General features: G+C 36.0%; 2 protein-coding genes across 2 annotated transcripts in view; both read left to right on the top strand.

The window, feature by feature from the left end:
• Positions 1 to 294: 294 nt before the first annotated feature.
• LOC128026182 (uncharacterized) lies at positions 295 to 3223 on the top strand. Its single transcript, XM_052613004.1, has 4 exons — positions 295 to 705; positions 1438 to 1655; positions 1885 to 2044; positions 2356 to 3223. The coding sequence occupies exons 1-4, from the start codon at positions 441 to 443 to the stop codon at positions 2580 to 2582; spliced, it is 870 nt and encodes a 289-aa protein (XP_052468964.1). The 5' UTR covers positions 295 to 440; the 3' UTR covers positions 2583 to 3223.
• Positions 3224 to 4504: 1281 nt separating this feature from the next.
• Positions 4505 to 13267, top strand: part of LOC128026181 (ras and Rab interactor 2) — a 34478-nt gene continuing 25715 nt past the window's right edge. Inside the window, exon 1 of the mRNA XM_052613003.1 lies at positions 4505 to 4731. The gene's annotated coding sequence lies outside the window, so the exon portion shown is untranslated. The remainder of the gene's footprint in view (positions 4732 to 13267) is intronic.

Below are 13267 nucleotides of genomic sequence, written 5' to 3'. Positions count from 1 at the left end.
TTACACAAATATCCCTTGAATCCACACAATCATTAGACTAAACAACAATGGAAAAAAATATAAATGTCCAATCAATAAACGAATCAATTAAATGAATATATAAATGGTACAAAGTTATACTCTTTTATTGTTAATTATTTACAAAGATGTGCTTCTGTCAAAAATGAGATTTAAGTAAATGTAACTGCGCTTTTGTAAGCAATGGGTGACGTCAACGGGCCGCTGTGCTGGTGGGGATTGTAGTTCATTCAAAATTCGCAACGTTCTGCCAACGTTACTGTGACGTTTGTGTAACGTGATACGTGAGCTGGCTGGGGACAGCTTGATAACCATTTCCGCATATTTCTCGCACATATCGCTGTGTTTATTAAGAGATGCATGTTAAAGGATTTAATTTCGCATAAAGTGCTGTTTGTAAGTGCAGCAATACATCCGCATAAATGGAAGCAAACAGCGTCAGTCGAGTAAACTGGGCCATAAACCGCCGGGCGGAGAGTTTAGTAAGTAAACACATGGCAGACATGGCACAGAGACGCTCAGCGGTGTCTGAAGAGGATAAAGTGCACCCTATGCCAGGAGACCTGAGCAGAAGCGCAGAAGACATCCCGGGGCGGGCCGAGGTGAATTTCAGCACGGATTCACAGTCCTACAAACCTGATGGAGTGGCGGGAAAGTTGATGCGCGAGGACGCGTCTTCATCATCGGGTACTGTAAAGTGAAAAGAGTAACAATGATCACGTTTCCCTTGAAACGGACTTATACATACCTTCCCTTCTATCATTATGACACTTTGTCTTATTTAAAAAATGTGTTTCTGAATTGAGTTTTATGATTAAGTTGATATTGGTTAATAGTTGATTAGGTATTGTTTTATTAAACATACAAATAAAAAAATGCTAACTTGAATAGGTTTTTTTTTTTTTTTTTTTTTTTTTTTTTTTTATACACGTGTTTATGTGCTAAACTGATAATATGATTAATGGACCAAATGTTAAAAAAAAATCTATATTAATAAAATCCTTTGACAAAGATGAGCCACCACCACCATTATTATTATTGTCAAAATTGTTTTCTACAAATGTAACTGAAAAGCAGATTTGATTTCAATGCTAAATTTGAAAGGAATAGTTCACCCCAAAATGAGAATTTGCTAAGTACTCACACTAAGGTAGATGAGTTTTTTCTTTATTGGAACAGATTTGGAAAAATTTCACATTACATCACTTGATCACAAATGGATCTGCAGTGAATGGGTGCCGTCAGAATGAGAGTTCATCCAGCTGATAAAAACATTACAATAAACAACTCAACAAACTTATTAATGTTCTGTATGGCCTGAGGCTGAGTAAATTGTCCACAAATTTTCATTTTTGGGAGAACTATTCCTTTAGTCTTTTGTAAGTCTTCTCTAAATTTGATATTTTTTTGCAACTACAGAGACAGCAGCCCATAGACAAATCATATCACTGCTTTATGATATCAAAGAGGAGCAACAGAGGCAGTGGGAAGTTCTGAAAGACCTGCAGGCCAGGATTCAAGGACAGGTGTGTGAGGAGGAAGACGAGCCGCTTGACGTAGATCTTCCACTGCGAACAATGGAACAGCTCAATGAAACGGAGCAGCATTTAGAGGATACTGAAGCTCAGAAGAGAATGGTACAAAATAATTACTGTGAAATCGAATTTACTCTACAATCTGCAATTACTGCAGTGCATGTAATAATAGGTTAAGTTACTTTGTAAACCTCAGTCAGGACAGGAAGTTTACATTTTATGGAGATGGTTGTTTATCCGAAATAATAGTTCAGAACAGTTTAGACGCTAACACTCTTCACTTCTTTAACTGTAGTGAGTATTTCTTTAAATTTTGATTTTTATTTCGTAGGTGTCACACCTCTCACGGATGGGCGGAGCTACAGTAGATGATGCGGTCCGGCGTCTTATGCACACTGTTCTCTCTTTCAGTGTGGGCTCAGAGCTCAACTGGGTTGGCAGAGGACAGAAAAGGAGCTTCAGAAACACACGACTGCAGGGTGTTTTATTTCGTAAGCAGCCATTGAAATCATGTTTCAGTGCAATTGCAACTTCAGTTTTATCACTGACTTTAGTGAAATGAAGTGAAGTGAGGTGTATCCAAGTATGTGAAGTCTGGTGAACACACACACACACACACACACTGTGAACACACACCCAGAGCAGTGGGTAGCCATTATTGTTGCGGCGCCCAAGGAGCTGTTGGGGGTTTGGTGCTTGCTAAAGGGTCTCACTTCAGGCCACGACAGCCCCTTTATCACTTTAAAGGTCAATATTTTTAGGATCCTCGTGTGAAAGATTGTTTTAACTCCGTTCTCTGCAGGTGCCTTGAAGAAGACACCTATAGGAAAGGAGGCCACACACCACCAGTTTGCTGACGTAGTGAAGAAATGGTTGCGGTTTGCCCCTTTCCGACAAAGAGGAAGTGGACGAAGACCGCACTGGAAACCTGTTGAGTTCATCTGTCCCAAATATGACAGTACTGTGGAAGATCATAACCAGCCTAACCATAACCCGCTGGATTCTGGTGAGATTCAGGTGACAATTTAATAACAGTAAGTGTTGTATCCAAAGACAAGTAAAGTAAAATAATTGAATGAAGAGAGTGTGAAGCATTGGCTTTCAAATTCTGTTTCTTTTTTGCCATATTACATTCTTTCTATTATAATATTTGCTTTGCTTTCTTTAAGTTAAAATATACTGTTGTTAGGGAATAATTTGCAGATTTTCTCATTACATAATTAATCTTTAAAAAAAAAAACTAATGGGCAAATGTAAATAATTCTGTTATGATGATTATTTTGCCCCTGCGATTTTATTTGAATTATGTTGTTATATGATTTTTTTTTTAAACGCTGGTGCCAATATATTTCCATTTTGAAATTTTGCAAGTTGGAAATTAAGAATGTTTTGCTTATATAAATTCCATTATGTTTGCCAAGAAATGGAGATCAGAATTTCAAACATGAAAGAGTTTATAAGTGTACAACACAGAAAGTTTGAGATTGCTCTAGAAGAAAATTAAGAAAAAATTTCTTAAATGTAATATATAATAACTTCTAACTGCTCAATAATGTAGCAAAATGCTCTTACTCGGTGGTATCTTTGGCAATGTGGTCCGTTTTCTAAGAATGCTTGCTTCCTGACATATACTGTATAAAAACATTAAAAACAAACATTTTATCTATTAACTTTTTCTGTGGTTAATTAATTTGTGTTCTTTGAGTTTTTCATGTTTATAGAGCCATTATTTTCCATTTTTGTGACACATTTGCTTGAAATTTACTGTTAGAAAAGTAAAAGCTGATCTAACAAAATCTTCAGCTTTGTAATCCATGTCCATCGCTGATAAACATTTGATTGTGGTAAAGTAAAAATACTACATAAAAACAAATGTAATTTCTACACTAAATAATGAAGTTAAGGCAAGAATAAAAAATAGAGTAAATTATATGTAAAATGATATGTTATACTCAATTTAAGCTTGTAGAAATTAAAGGTTTGTGACATCTGGAGTTAATTTTCTACTCAAAATGACCCATCTATACTCAAACACTATCCGTTGATTGTTACTGTCATTGTGTATGGTGTACTAACTACTAAGTATTGAGGTCTCTGTTCTTTTGGGTAATAATTATATTCAGTGGAAATATTATCTTAAAATGATAACATTCTGTCTATTTGCTTATTTATTGATTTTGTTTAATTCAGTACATACATTTTATTTAAAATGTGTGCAATACTTACCAAATAAAGAACGTTTAAGTGAATCTTATTTTTTTTTTTCGTGCATTAAATTACTGTTATTTAACAGAACACCTTTTTCTTTTCTTTTTTTTTTTTTTTTTTTTTATACAGTGATAAGTTTACTTAGGTAAAATTTACAAACAAAGAGTCCATACAATTGTTAAATATATATATATATATATATATATATATATATATATATATATATATATATATATATATATATATATATATATCAATTTATATATGTGTGTGTGTGTGTGTGTGTGTGTGTGTGTGTGTGTGTGTGGTGCATGTGTGTGTGTGTGTATATATATATATATATATATATATATATCAAATCTACAGTCTACAGCGTTTTAATTTGTTAAACACCAATGTCCAAGAGTGCATATACATTCACCATGGGAGTCTGTCATAGCCTACATTAACATTTGCAAAAAAAAAAAAATATATATATATATATATATATATATATATATATATATATAATTTTTTTTTTTTTTTTTTTTGCTCTGATAAATAATTCGATTAACTGAAATACTGAAATTGTACATATATTTATATCCCACAAGGTCGTTTCCTTAATTGTTTCGATGTGTGCGGCTTCGGTCCTCAGTTCCACTGTCTTTCCGGTTCTTTCATGTCCTCTCTGAGTAACATCAATGGCTTCTCCCTTCCAGAGACATTCCCAGCTGGAACACGTGACCTGAAACTTAATGCGCATCAACTTTTGTTCTCCTCCTGGAGTTTGTTTTTGCCGGGAGAGGTCGCATGCTTTAACACAGCTATGAGTCTTTAATGCGAAGTACAAGGAAACAACCTCGACTCGGTCATGTAGGAACATCTAAAAATGTTAACAGCAACTGAGCCTTTGGAGAAACATCATCCAGGTCTTATAAATGCGTAACTGCGCTTTTTCTAGCGGGTGTTTTGGTTTCGCCCCGTCGAGGTGAGTCCCACGCAATGTTTATTAGCGTAAGTCTGCGGCGAGTGTTTTGTTTGTCGACCTCAACTTAGTCTTGAAGACATTTAAAGCGTTTGTGTGTGTGTGTTTTAGGCTACTTGTTAAAATAAAAGTGCTTAAATTGGTGGTTACAACAGCTTGGAACATATATTTTAAGTTTTTGTTTATTTTAGTAGTTATATTTTATTAACACTTAATTACCTTTAATAGTATTTGTTATATATATTTTGGGTTAACACTGGTAAGGATAGTTTGATACTTTGGTGTCTTATGTTTAGTAGCAACCACTTGCAGTTTATGGTCATGAATCAAAACTGATGTTGTTTCAAGCAGGTAATTGTATTATACAGGTTACTGTGGTTAAAAATGGTCTATTGGAAAAATAAATGTAATGTGATGTTATGTTGTTAAATGTCATTGTTGTAAAGGTTTAAGAATGGTCTCATGGAAAGTCAAAAGATACAAGCATTGAACATTGTGTTTTTTGTATTTTTGGAATAATCTGTATTTTATTTAAAAGTTTTAATGCAACATTTCTTGTGAAAGATCATATTATATTTGCTTTGGAAAACTGAATGCACTTATGCTCCTTGTGAACTCTAAGAGAGGGAAGTAAACTTAGTTTAGGGGTCAAGTTAGTAGCTTTAGTGTACTTTTCTCATAACCAGTATACAATGATTCCAAATTTGGGGAATTTTACATTTTTAAAAAAGAGATAATTACATTAGAACAGGTTGTAATATTCTTCCCAAATTTTGCCATCCCCTAAAACATGTTTGTGTATTTGTGTGTGCGTTTGTGTGTCCAAATGTCCAGTAAAACGTCAAATCAGCATTTGGAGGAGCAGTTAACAGCCCCTATGAGGAACATAGCGTAATAGAAAATAAATAATAGGAAAATATGTAAAAAAAAATTGAAAAAAAATTAAAAAAAAACAATCAATAGGCCCGTATAAAAACAATACTCAGTGGAAAGTCCCTATGATATATTGTGTTTGCTGAATTATCCAAAACTTGTGCACATTCCTTTATTGCTGTCAGACAAATTGATTGAATTCATTACTAACTTTTTTTTTTTTAATCGTCCCACCAGATTTTTCGTTTCTTTCCCAGTCTCCACCAATATTTTAGCAGTGGCTCTGAGGTCTGTTAAGAAGATTAGCCTCAGGCAGAGGGAGGTAACTTAACTGATTTTGGGCAGAGCTCTCTACAGGCTTTGAGCCGAGCTGGATTTTGCCCAGAACATGCGTCACATGCGACAAGAATTTCAGATTTGTGCAGTGACTGGCATTGGATTAGTTTGGAAGAGAATGTTTTGATCCATTTCATTACTCTTTTCATATTTACTTGATTTAAGCCGGAACTGTGACCACTGAGCGCTACTCCGCGCTACTGAGTGACTGAAGTGTCTTCATTGTGGCAATTCTGTTCACTGGAATTTGTCATCATAATTTTAGTGCCTGCTGACAGTATTGGGAGTTGCTACACAGATTTCAGTGAACGTGGTGGGTACATGATTAAACCATTTTGGAATGAAATGTGATCTTTAATGGTCTGCTGATCAGAGCCTTAAATGCAAAGTGAGAGATATAATTAAGTAATGAGATATCAGATTTAGTTGAACCGCAGAATTGAAAAACAAGAAAAAAAATCATACTTTTATTCAGCAAGGATTCATTAGATTTATCAAACATGACAGTAAAGCCATTTACAATGTTATAAACGATCTATGTTAAACAAAATCTGGAAAACAATATGTATCAGTTGTCACAAAAATATTAAGCAGTAACTGTTTTTAACATAAATGCAACCTTGATGAGCATACGACTCCAAACTCCTGTCCACACTGAATATTTTTGTCTTGTTTACATTTTCGGGGCCAATTGGAGGTTCAAACACAAAGGAAACCTCAAATATTTAAAACACTGAAACCCACTGGGACTAAGGGTTGTTTTGAAGCAGATAATGTTTGTTGACTATAACTTCCCATCACAAAAAAAAAAAAAAGAAACACTCACTCGCATTCCAGTCTTACCCATTTTTGACTGGCTGTGCACATGTGAAAATGTGGTGAAAAAGCTGAAATATTCTTTTGTCTTTACTTTCTGTTCTGATGAAGAAGGATCTGGAAGTAATACATTAAAGTTAAGGAAATTGTACGGATTCTTCACATGTCTGCTTCTTAAGTGTGATTTATTTGAACAAGATCTAATGTTTATCTGTCTTCCTCACTGAAGTGAGACTGTATTCAGCACATGCAGACCGTCTCTTAAAAGAACGTTTCAGCTTAAGTGCAGTTGAAGTTCTTGAATGCTTAAGTTAAACAAACAACTTTTGTGGCATAATGGCAATTACCACAGATAATTATTTGGACCTACACATTTCTGACCATAAAACCAGCCAGAAACAATCTAATCAACAGCCTATTGCTACATCTTTACCTGACGGCATGTACATGACATCACGTCTCTGTTGATATACTGACAACACCCACAGATATTACAACTTCTAGCTGAAATAACTCTTTTTATGGATGATCTGAGTGCTTTAGGAGAAATACTAAGATTGACATCTGTTAAATTATTTTCTAAATGTCTTATTATAACCATGATTTATGCTTTTCTCATGGTAATAAACATTATTAAATAATGTATTAACTGCATTAGAGTTATTTTTAGCTGGCATATATGCTTTTATCTGATGTGATGTGGCTGGAATCCAGCTTTAGCAATGAAACTCATTCGGTTTCTTAAGCTTTGCTATTTTGGTATTTTAAATCCTTCATCAGGTTTGTTGTTTTGGTCAGGAGGAGTTATGTTTTACAGAAATCAAAGAAATAAACTTAAACTCATGGACTAGATTGAGGATGGTCTTTGTACTCAAAACCTCTTCTTATCATGAGAACCCGCTTTAGACCTTTTCTAAAGACAATGAGAAGGATCATAATAGCTCCATGGGCAAGTTAAAGCAATTGTTTTCTTCTTTGGATGATCATTTGGAATCTAGTTCAGGACTCCAGAAATGATATCACCTGTTGGAGTCAGGAAGCTGCCAGACTGCCAAAAGCCTTTCCCACGGAATCACCTAACGCTTCCAACTGCACTGTCTGAATGAGAGACCTCTTTGTGTCTGACACTGAAACTAAGAAATGGAGAGAGAGAGAAAGGGTAAGTTCTGAGTAGGAGGAAACTTTTAAGTAGATCAAAAGGTGCATTTGGAGCCAGATTCAGCGCAGCGGAGGAAAGGAAACTTGATGAAACCGAATAAAAGATGTGCACTAAGCACTTAAATGCAAGAACAGCCCGATATATGAGTCTGGAATTTGTTAGTACATGTATAAATCGTTGTTTGATCCTCATTTTGTCTGGTTATTGCCCTGGGACATGCTATGTGGGGTGGAGCTGGCCACATCCTGTATAGCGCTGGCTTCTGCCTGAACACTTTGAGTGTGTTTCTCCTGCCTGTGTGTTTGGGGATCTGGGGATCACATCGATCTCATATTGTGAGCAGGCCTAGATAAGGTTGAGATAAAATGTTGAGAGTCTGTGCATGTATGGATTCAGATTTAAATGGTCATCTTTTAGGCTTCACTTATGTAGTCTGACCAGTGACATTCAGATGGTTGGGGTTTGTTGGTCTGTGCTGGAGTCTGCGGTAACGAAAGGCTATTTTGAGTGTGTTTTCTCACTGTTTTGCCTGCTTTTGCAGCTGTGTCTGTTAATGTCATTTTTCTGAGCATTTCTGAGTCTCTGCATAATCCCTTCAGCAGGAAATTGAGCTCAAAAACCACTTTAACTTGAATGAACTGTCAGTCAGATTTCAGTTGCTTCAATGGGTTTAGTACATTTGACTCTAGGTTATGAGGGTTATTGCAAGAGTAATTTACTTTTGTGTCAGTCACTATGCTATGGATATCAGACTTTTCAGACAATTTCAGAAACCCCAGTTCGTACAGAGCTGACAAAAAATGCAGGTGTTCTTTAGTGAATCAGTTTGTTTGAATGAATCAGTTGGGTGAATGATTCAGTGGCTCACTTATAATAACACTCAGTTGTTTTGTTTCTGAAATAATCTATTTGTTTAAACAAGTCGAATGAGTGAATGATTCATTTACTCTCTAATAAAAATAGTAATTTCATCAGTTTCTGAATTAATTAGTATGTTTCAATAAATTATCTGAATAAAATTCAGTCACTCATCACTTGTTTTTATTTTCTGAAAGAATCAGTGAGCTTGAACAAATCGATCAGTAAATGATTCAGTGAATCATCACTTGTTATGTTTCTGAATTAATCAGTGCATTCGAGTGAATTGATTAAGTAAATTATTTAGTGACTTGGCACTTATTTAATATATGAATGAATTATTCTTTGAACAAAATGTTAGAGTAAATTTTAAATCACTTAATCATAAAGAGTTTTGTTTCTAAATACATATTGTTGACTGAATTGGTTGAGTAAATTATTCAGTGATTCCATCTACTGGCATGACAATATAACTTCCAGGACTGACAGCAACACATAAAAAAAGAGTGCTAAAATTAGTGTTGGGCTGTTAGTGTTGAATTGGCTAATTCTGTCTTTGTAATAACCGTGGATAATGGCAATAACTACAGTGACAGTGACTAAAGTAAATATCAAAAATGTTGGTGTCGGTATACAACAGAAAAGTATAAGACAACAAACAAATGTAGGTGTGAGATACTTTATGCCACTTTTTATTGAAATGGCTTTGCATAAGTGTTCACATAATTTGGGTTGTAAACAGACTACAAAGCTAATGAGAATCACTCCGATAGAAGAGAGACTGGATCTAACAGCTGGATCTGTTTCACAGCTAATATCTCTGTCTCTGTCTGTTACCTAAAACTCCAGCTGAAAAGTCGCGTGTGTTGCACATAAAATATGTTGATGTTGTTTCTGAAGCAGGGATGTGTCTAGCGTGTGAAGATTCGAACTGTTGTTGTCCCTAAAGGCTGCTGTCCCCCTTGGGAGGGTAGAGCTCTCTGCAGGCTTTGAGCCGAGCTGGATGTTTTCCAGACCATATAGCAGCAGGGTCCTAACACAGCGCCAGACGACTTCACTATCCAATAGAAACCCAGTGTTTTTCCCCTTCTCACATACTGTCTTACCACTGCATCAGACTTGAAAATAATTTATTAGTATAATTATTTGAATGTGTGTGCAGAATTTGCTTGATTTGTAGTTACAGTCTGTAACATATAGATGTGTTAGCAATTAAGTTGGCTGTAGAAATTCTGTCCCAAGAATATGGGAAACTCAAGGGGAATTAAAAAATGTAGCATGATTATGATTAAAGTCATTTTGGGGTGATTTATAACACTCTGCTCTGCATCGTGACATATTTTATTGTTGTCTTGTTTAGACTTTCATTTGTTCGCTGTTTAATATTGCTCCCAAGATTTCTTCAATAAAAACTTCATAACCTATACAAGCAGCACGTCTGGTTTCATTAGCTGTGAATCACACTTTGAGTCTGACCCAACACATTTCCAGTCCAACAGGACTGGAAAGACTACGTCATTCAGTAACATGCTGTAACTTCCTCTGTCGGTTACGTTAACTGGAACAGGGAGAAACCTATTGCTCAGTTGCTGAATGCATTTACGGATCCACTTTGATTACAAAGCACTGTTACTTGACCACTAACATGAGATAACTGTTAGTGCTGTTTCTCATCTCACATGTGAATAGTTTAGCCAATCAAGTCTTGAGAAAATGTAAAATATTCAAATCAATGCTGTTCAGTGCTGTTTCTTTCTAGTATGATTTCCGAAAGAGCACGTGACGCACTGAATTCAACTTTGCCGTCAGATCAATAAATAGTAAACAGTTCATTTAAATTGTAATAATGTTTCACAATATTATTGTTTTTACTCTATTAAAAAAAATAAAAATAAATACAGCCTTGGTGAGTATAAGAGTCTTATTCCAAAAACATTAGAAAATCTTACATATTTGAATGGTAGAGTAAATATATGTGTTGGTGCATTATTATTGCACAAGAAGTAGCATAAAGAAAATATATAATCACAGGAAAACATTTTTTTTATATTGTACAGAATAATCAGCCTTTATCTTTTTATAGAGCTAAATATATTCTATATATTGAGAGCTTTCTGGAAATTTGAATCATTGGCTAAGCTGTCCCTTTAAAGAGCCAGTAAGATGAAAATTCTAAGCTTCCTATCACTGTTTATAAGTCCTGTACATTAGGTTTAAATCCATCCAAGGTTAAAAATCATTGTCATTTTGTCAAAATATCATTTTAAAATTACCTCAATTCTCAGAGATCCCCAAACGGTTCGCGCGAAGCTGTTCAAAAGATTCAGTTTCCTTAAACCCCACCTTTCGGTAGCATACTGTGTTCTGATTGGTCAACTAACATAGTCAGGTTTGATTGGTTGTTCCGCACACACCTCCACTGTAAACTATGCGTTAGCATCTGTTTGGGGTGAAGCAAACAGTAAAATAAAAAACTTGAACAGTCTCCCTGCTTTTTCTTCTGTGTTGGGTGTATTCAAGCCGCGCGCTTCAGTTTGAATCTGAATAGCGTGTTCAGCGCGGGGGCGTGGTCACATTAGATATAGTGAAGGGAGACATGAAAAACAGACATCGCGTTGTTTTCATATGGATTACTTTATCACAGAATATCGGCAGCACTTGTTTAGTTTTAAAGTAGAAATGTCAAGCTTTCTATAGATAACTCTCATGTCTCTTCGTTGAGTATTCACGTGTTTGTACATGACGATCAGCGAAGAAAGGCTGCAGACAGCACACATACTGATAAGACGCTCGGGAGAAAACAGACACATAACTTAATCATAATCATACTTCGCGTTGTGATTCGGAGATGCTCGTTGTTCTAAATAAAGTTGGTAATGAACCCTCTTTTATGGCCAAACGCTTTGAAAATCCCGCTGTACTCACCGAGATTAGAAAAGCAGTCATCAGTGAAAAAGGGATTTGTTGTACTGCTCTGGTATTGTGGTGAAAATGAATTTTAGCCATTGGTTCTTCTGATTTTCATTCTTTGGCAGTGAAAATAAAACAAACTTGCCTTTACAATTAAAAACACACTGTCTCCTCGACATGATGCTATCACACCAACCAGAGCGTCTGTGTGTGGGGGTGGGGCAGGTCAGAGTTCCGTTTCTCCCAAGACGGTAGGCGGAGATTATTATGCAAAGTGTTCCTAGTGACGTACATAGAGATGGGCAAAAGATTTGAAATCTATAACGACTCGTTTCAGCGATTCAGAGTCGACTCCTTACTTTAGAAACCAATAACTTTATAAATCGTGTACTTTTTGGTTTAATTATTTGCACATTGTTTACACTGATGGACAGCTATATCATACACTGTAATACAGGTAATTTTTGATTTCCCATCTGTGTGGCTCTTTAACAAAGTGTTGATTTTGTTTGTGTATGACGTGGATTTGTTTCTCAGTCATTTCTTTAGACATGCTGCACTGTTCTCCTGTGATATTCAAGGCTGTCAATCTTTTATCTTTTTTTTGTTTTATTTTGTTTTTTAAGATTGACGTTGTGGCATGTCACTGTCCCACTGTTCACTGTCATGCTTATATTAAAATGTGCTGCTCTCAAAGCTCTTGTTTTGTGTTTACATCAGCCCAGGATAAGAAACTAACCAGATAATACAATAATAACCAGAAATTCTGAGTTGTGTCTCACATTCTTGTTATATTTGTTTATGGCTCAAACCCATTAATTGCTTACAAGCTCCATTTCCTGTCAAACCCTGGCAGTTCTCTCCAGACTACAGAAAATCCTCTCTGCTACCACGCACCTGTTATGTGTGCATCTGTGTGCGGGACACAGAGGCACTCTGTGCCTCGTAGTTCAGATGTGCCATTGTGTGGGTCCAAACAGCCCAGCTGAGTGATTTTCTACATCCACACACACATACACAAACTGGCATGTTAAACCTTATGTGCAATGGTACAGGCCAGTGCACTATAGAAAATGACCCTGTTTGGATGGAAGCAGGATAAGAGTTTGCCTCTGGTCTTGTTTGCAGTTGTTGACATTTTGGAGGGCACACTAACAAAGACTGTTCCATTCAACTGCAATTTTCTGTGTATCCCAGTGCCGTGACATCCCTATTGAGATGATAGAGGACGAGGGAAATAAATTACCAATTGAGCCGGACTTTCTCTCTCTGCTGGTCTGTGCACCACAGTGGCCAGTTAATAACTTAGCCTGTTTATTCTGCCCGTGCTGGGAGTCCAAGGGGTTTCCTGTTTACTCACTGAGCCGTATGCAAGTGTGTCTTGTTGAGGCTTTCAAAAAAAGGATAACAGCTTGCTTTCTCTTGTTTATATACTGAGCAGAGTTCAACAATGTTTTGCTTGATCTCCTCGGGCCATTGTGAGAGTTTCGTGCTAGATGATTGAACTGTCACTAGTTATGCATCATATGTCATCATCTTCCAGCAAACATACGTATGTTTATGGATATAGATGAGGACTGTTTAATG

The sequence above is a fragment of the Carassius gibelio genome, chromosome A13 (assembly GCF_023724105.1).
Source record: "Carassius gibelio isolate Cgi1373 ecotype wild population from Czech Republic chromosome A13, carGib1.2-hapl.c, whole genome shotgun sequence".
Taxonomy (NCBI): domain Eukaryota; kingdom Metazoa; phylum Chordata; class Actinopteri; order Cypriniformes; family Cyprinidae; genus Carassius; species Carassius gibelio.
This window is presented reverse-complemented; position numbering and strand designations above follow the sequence as displayed.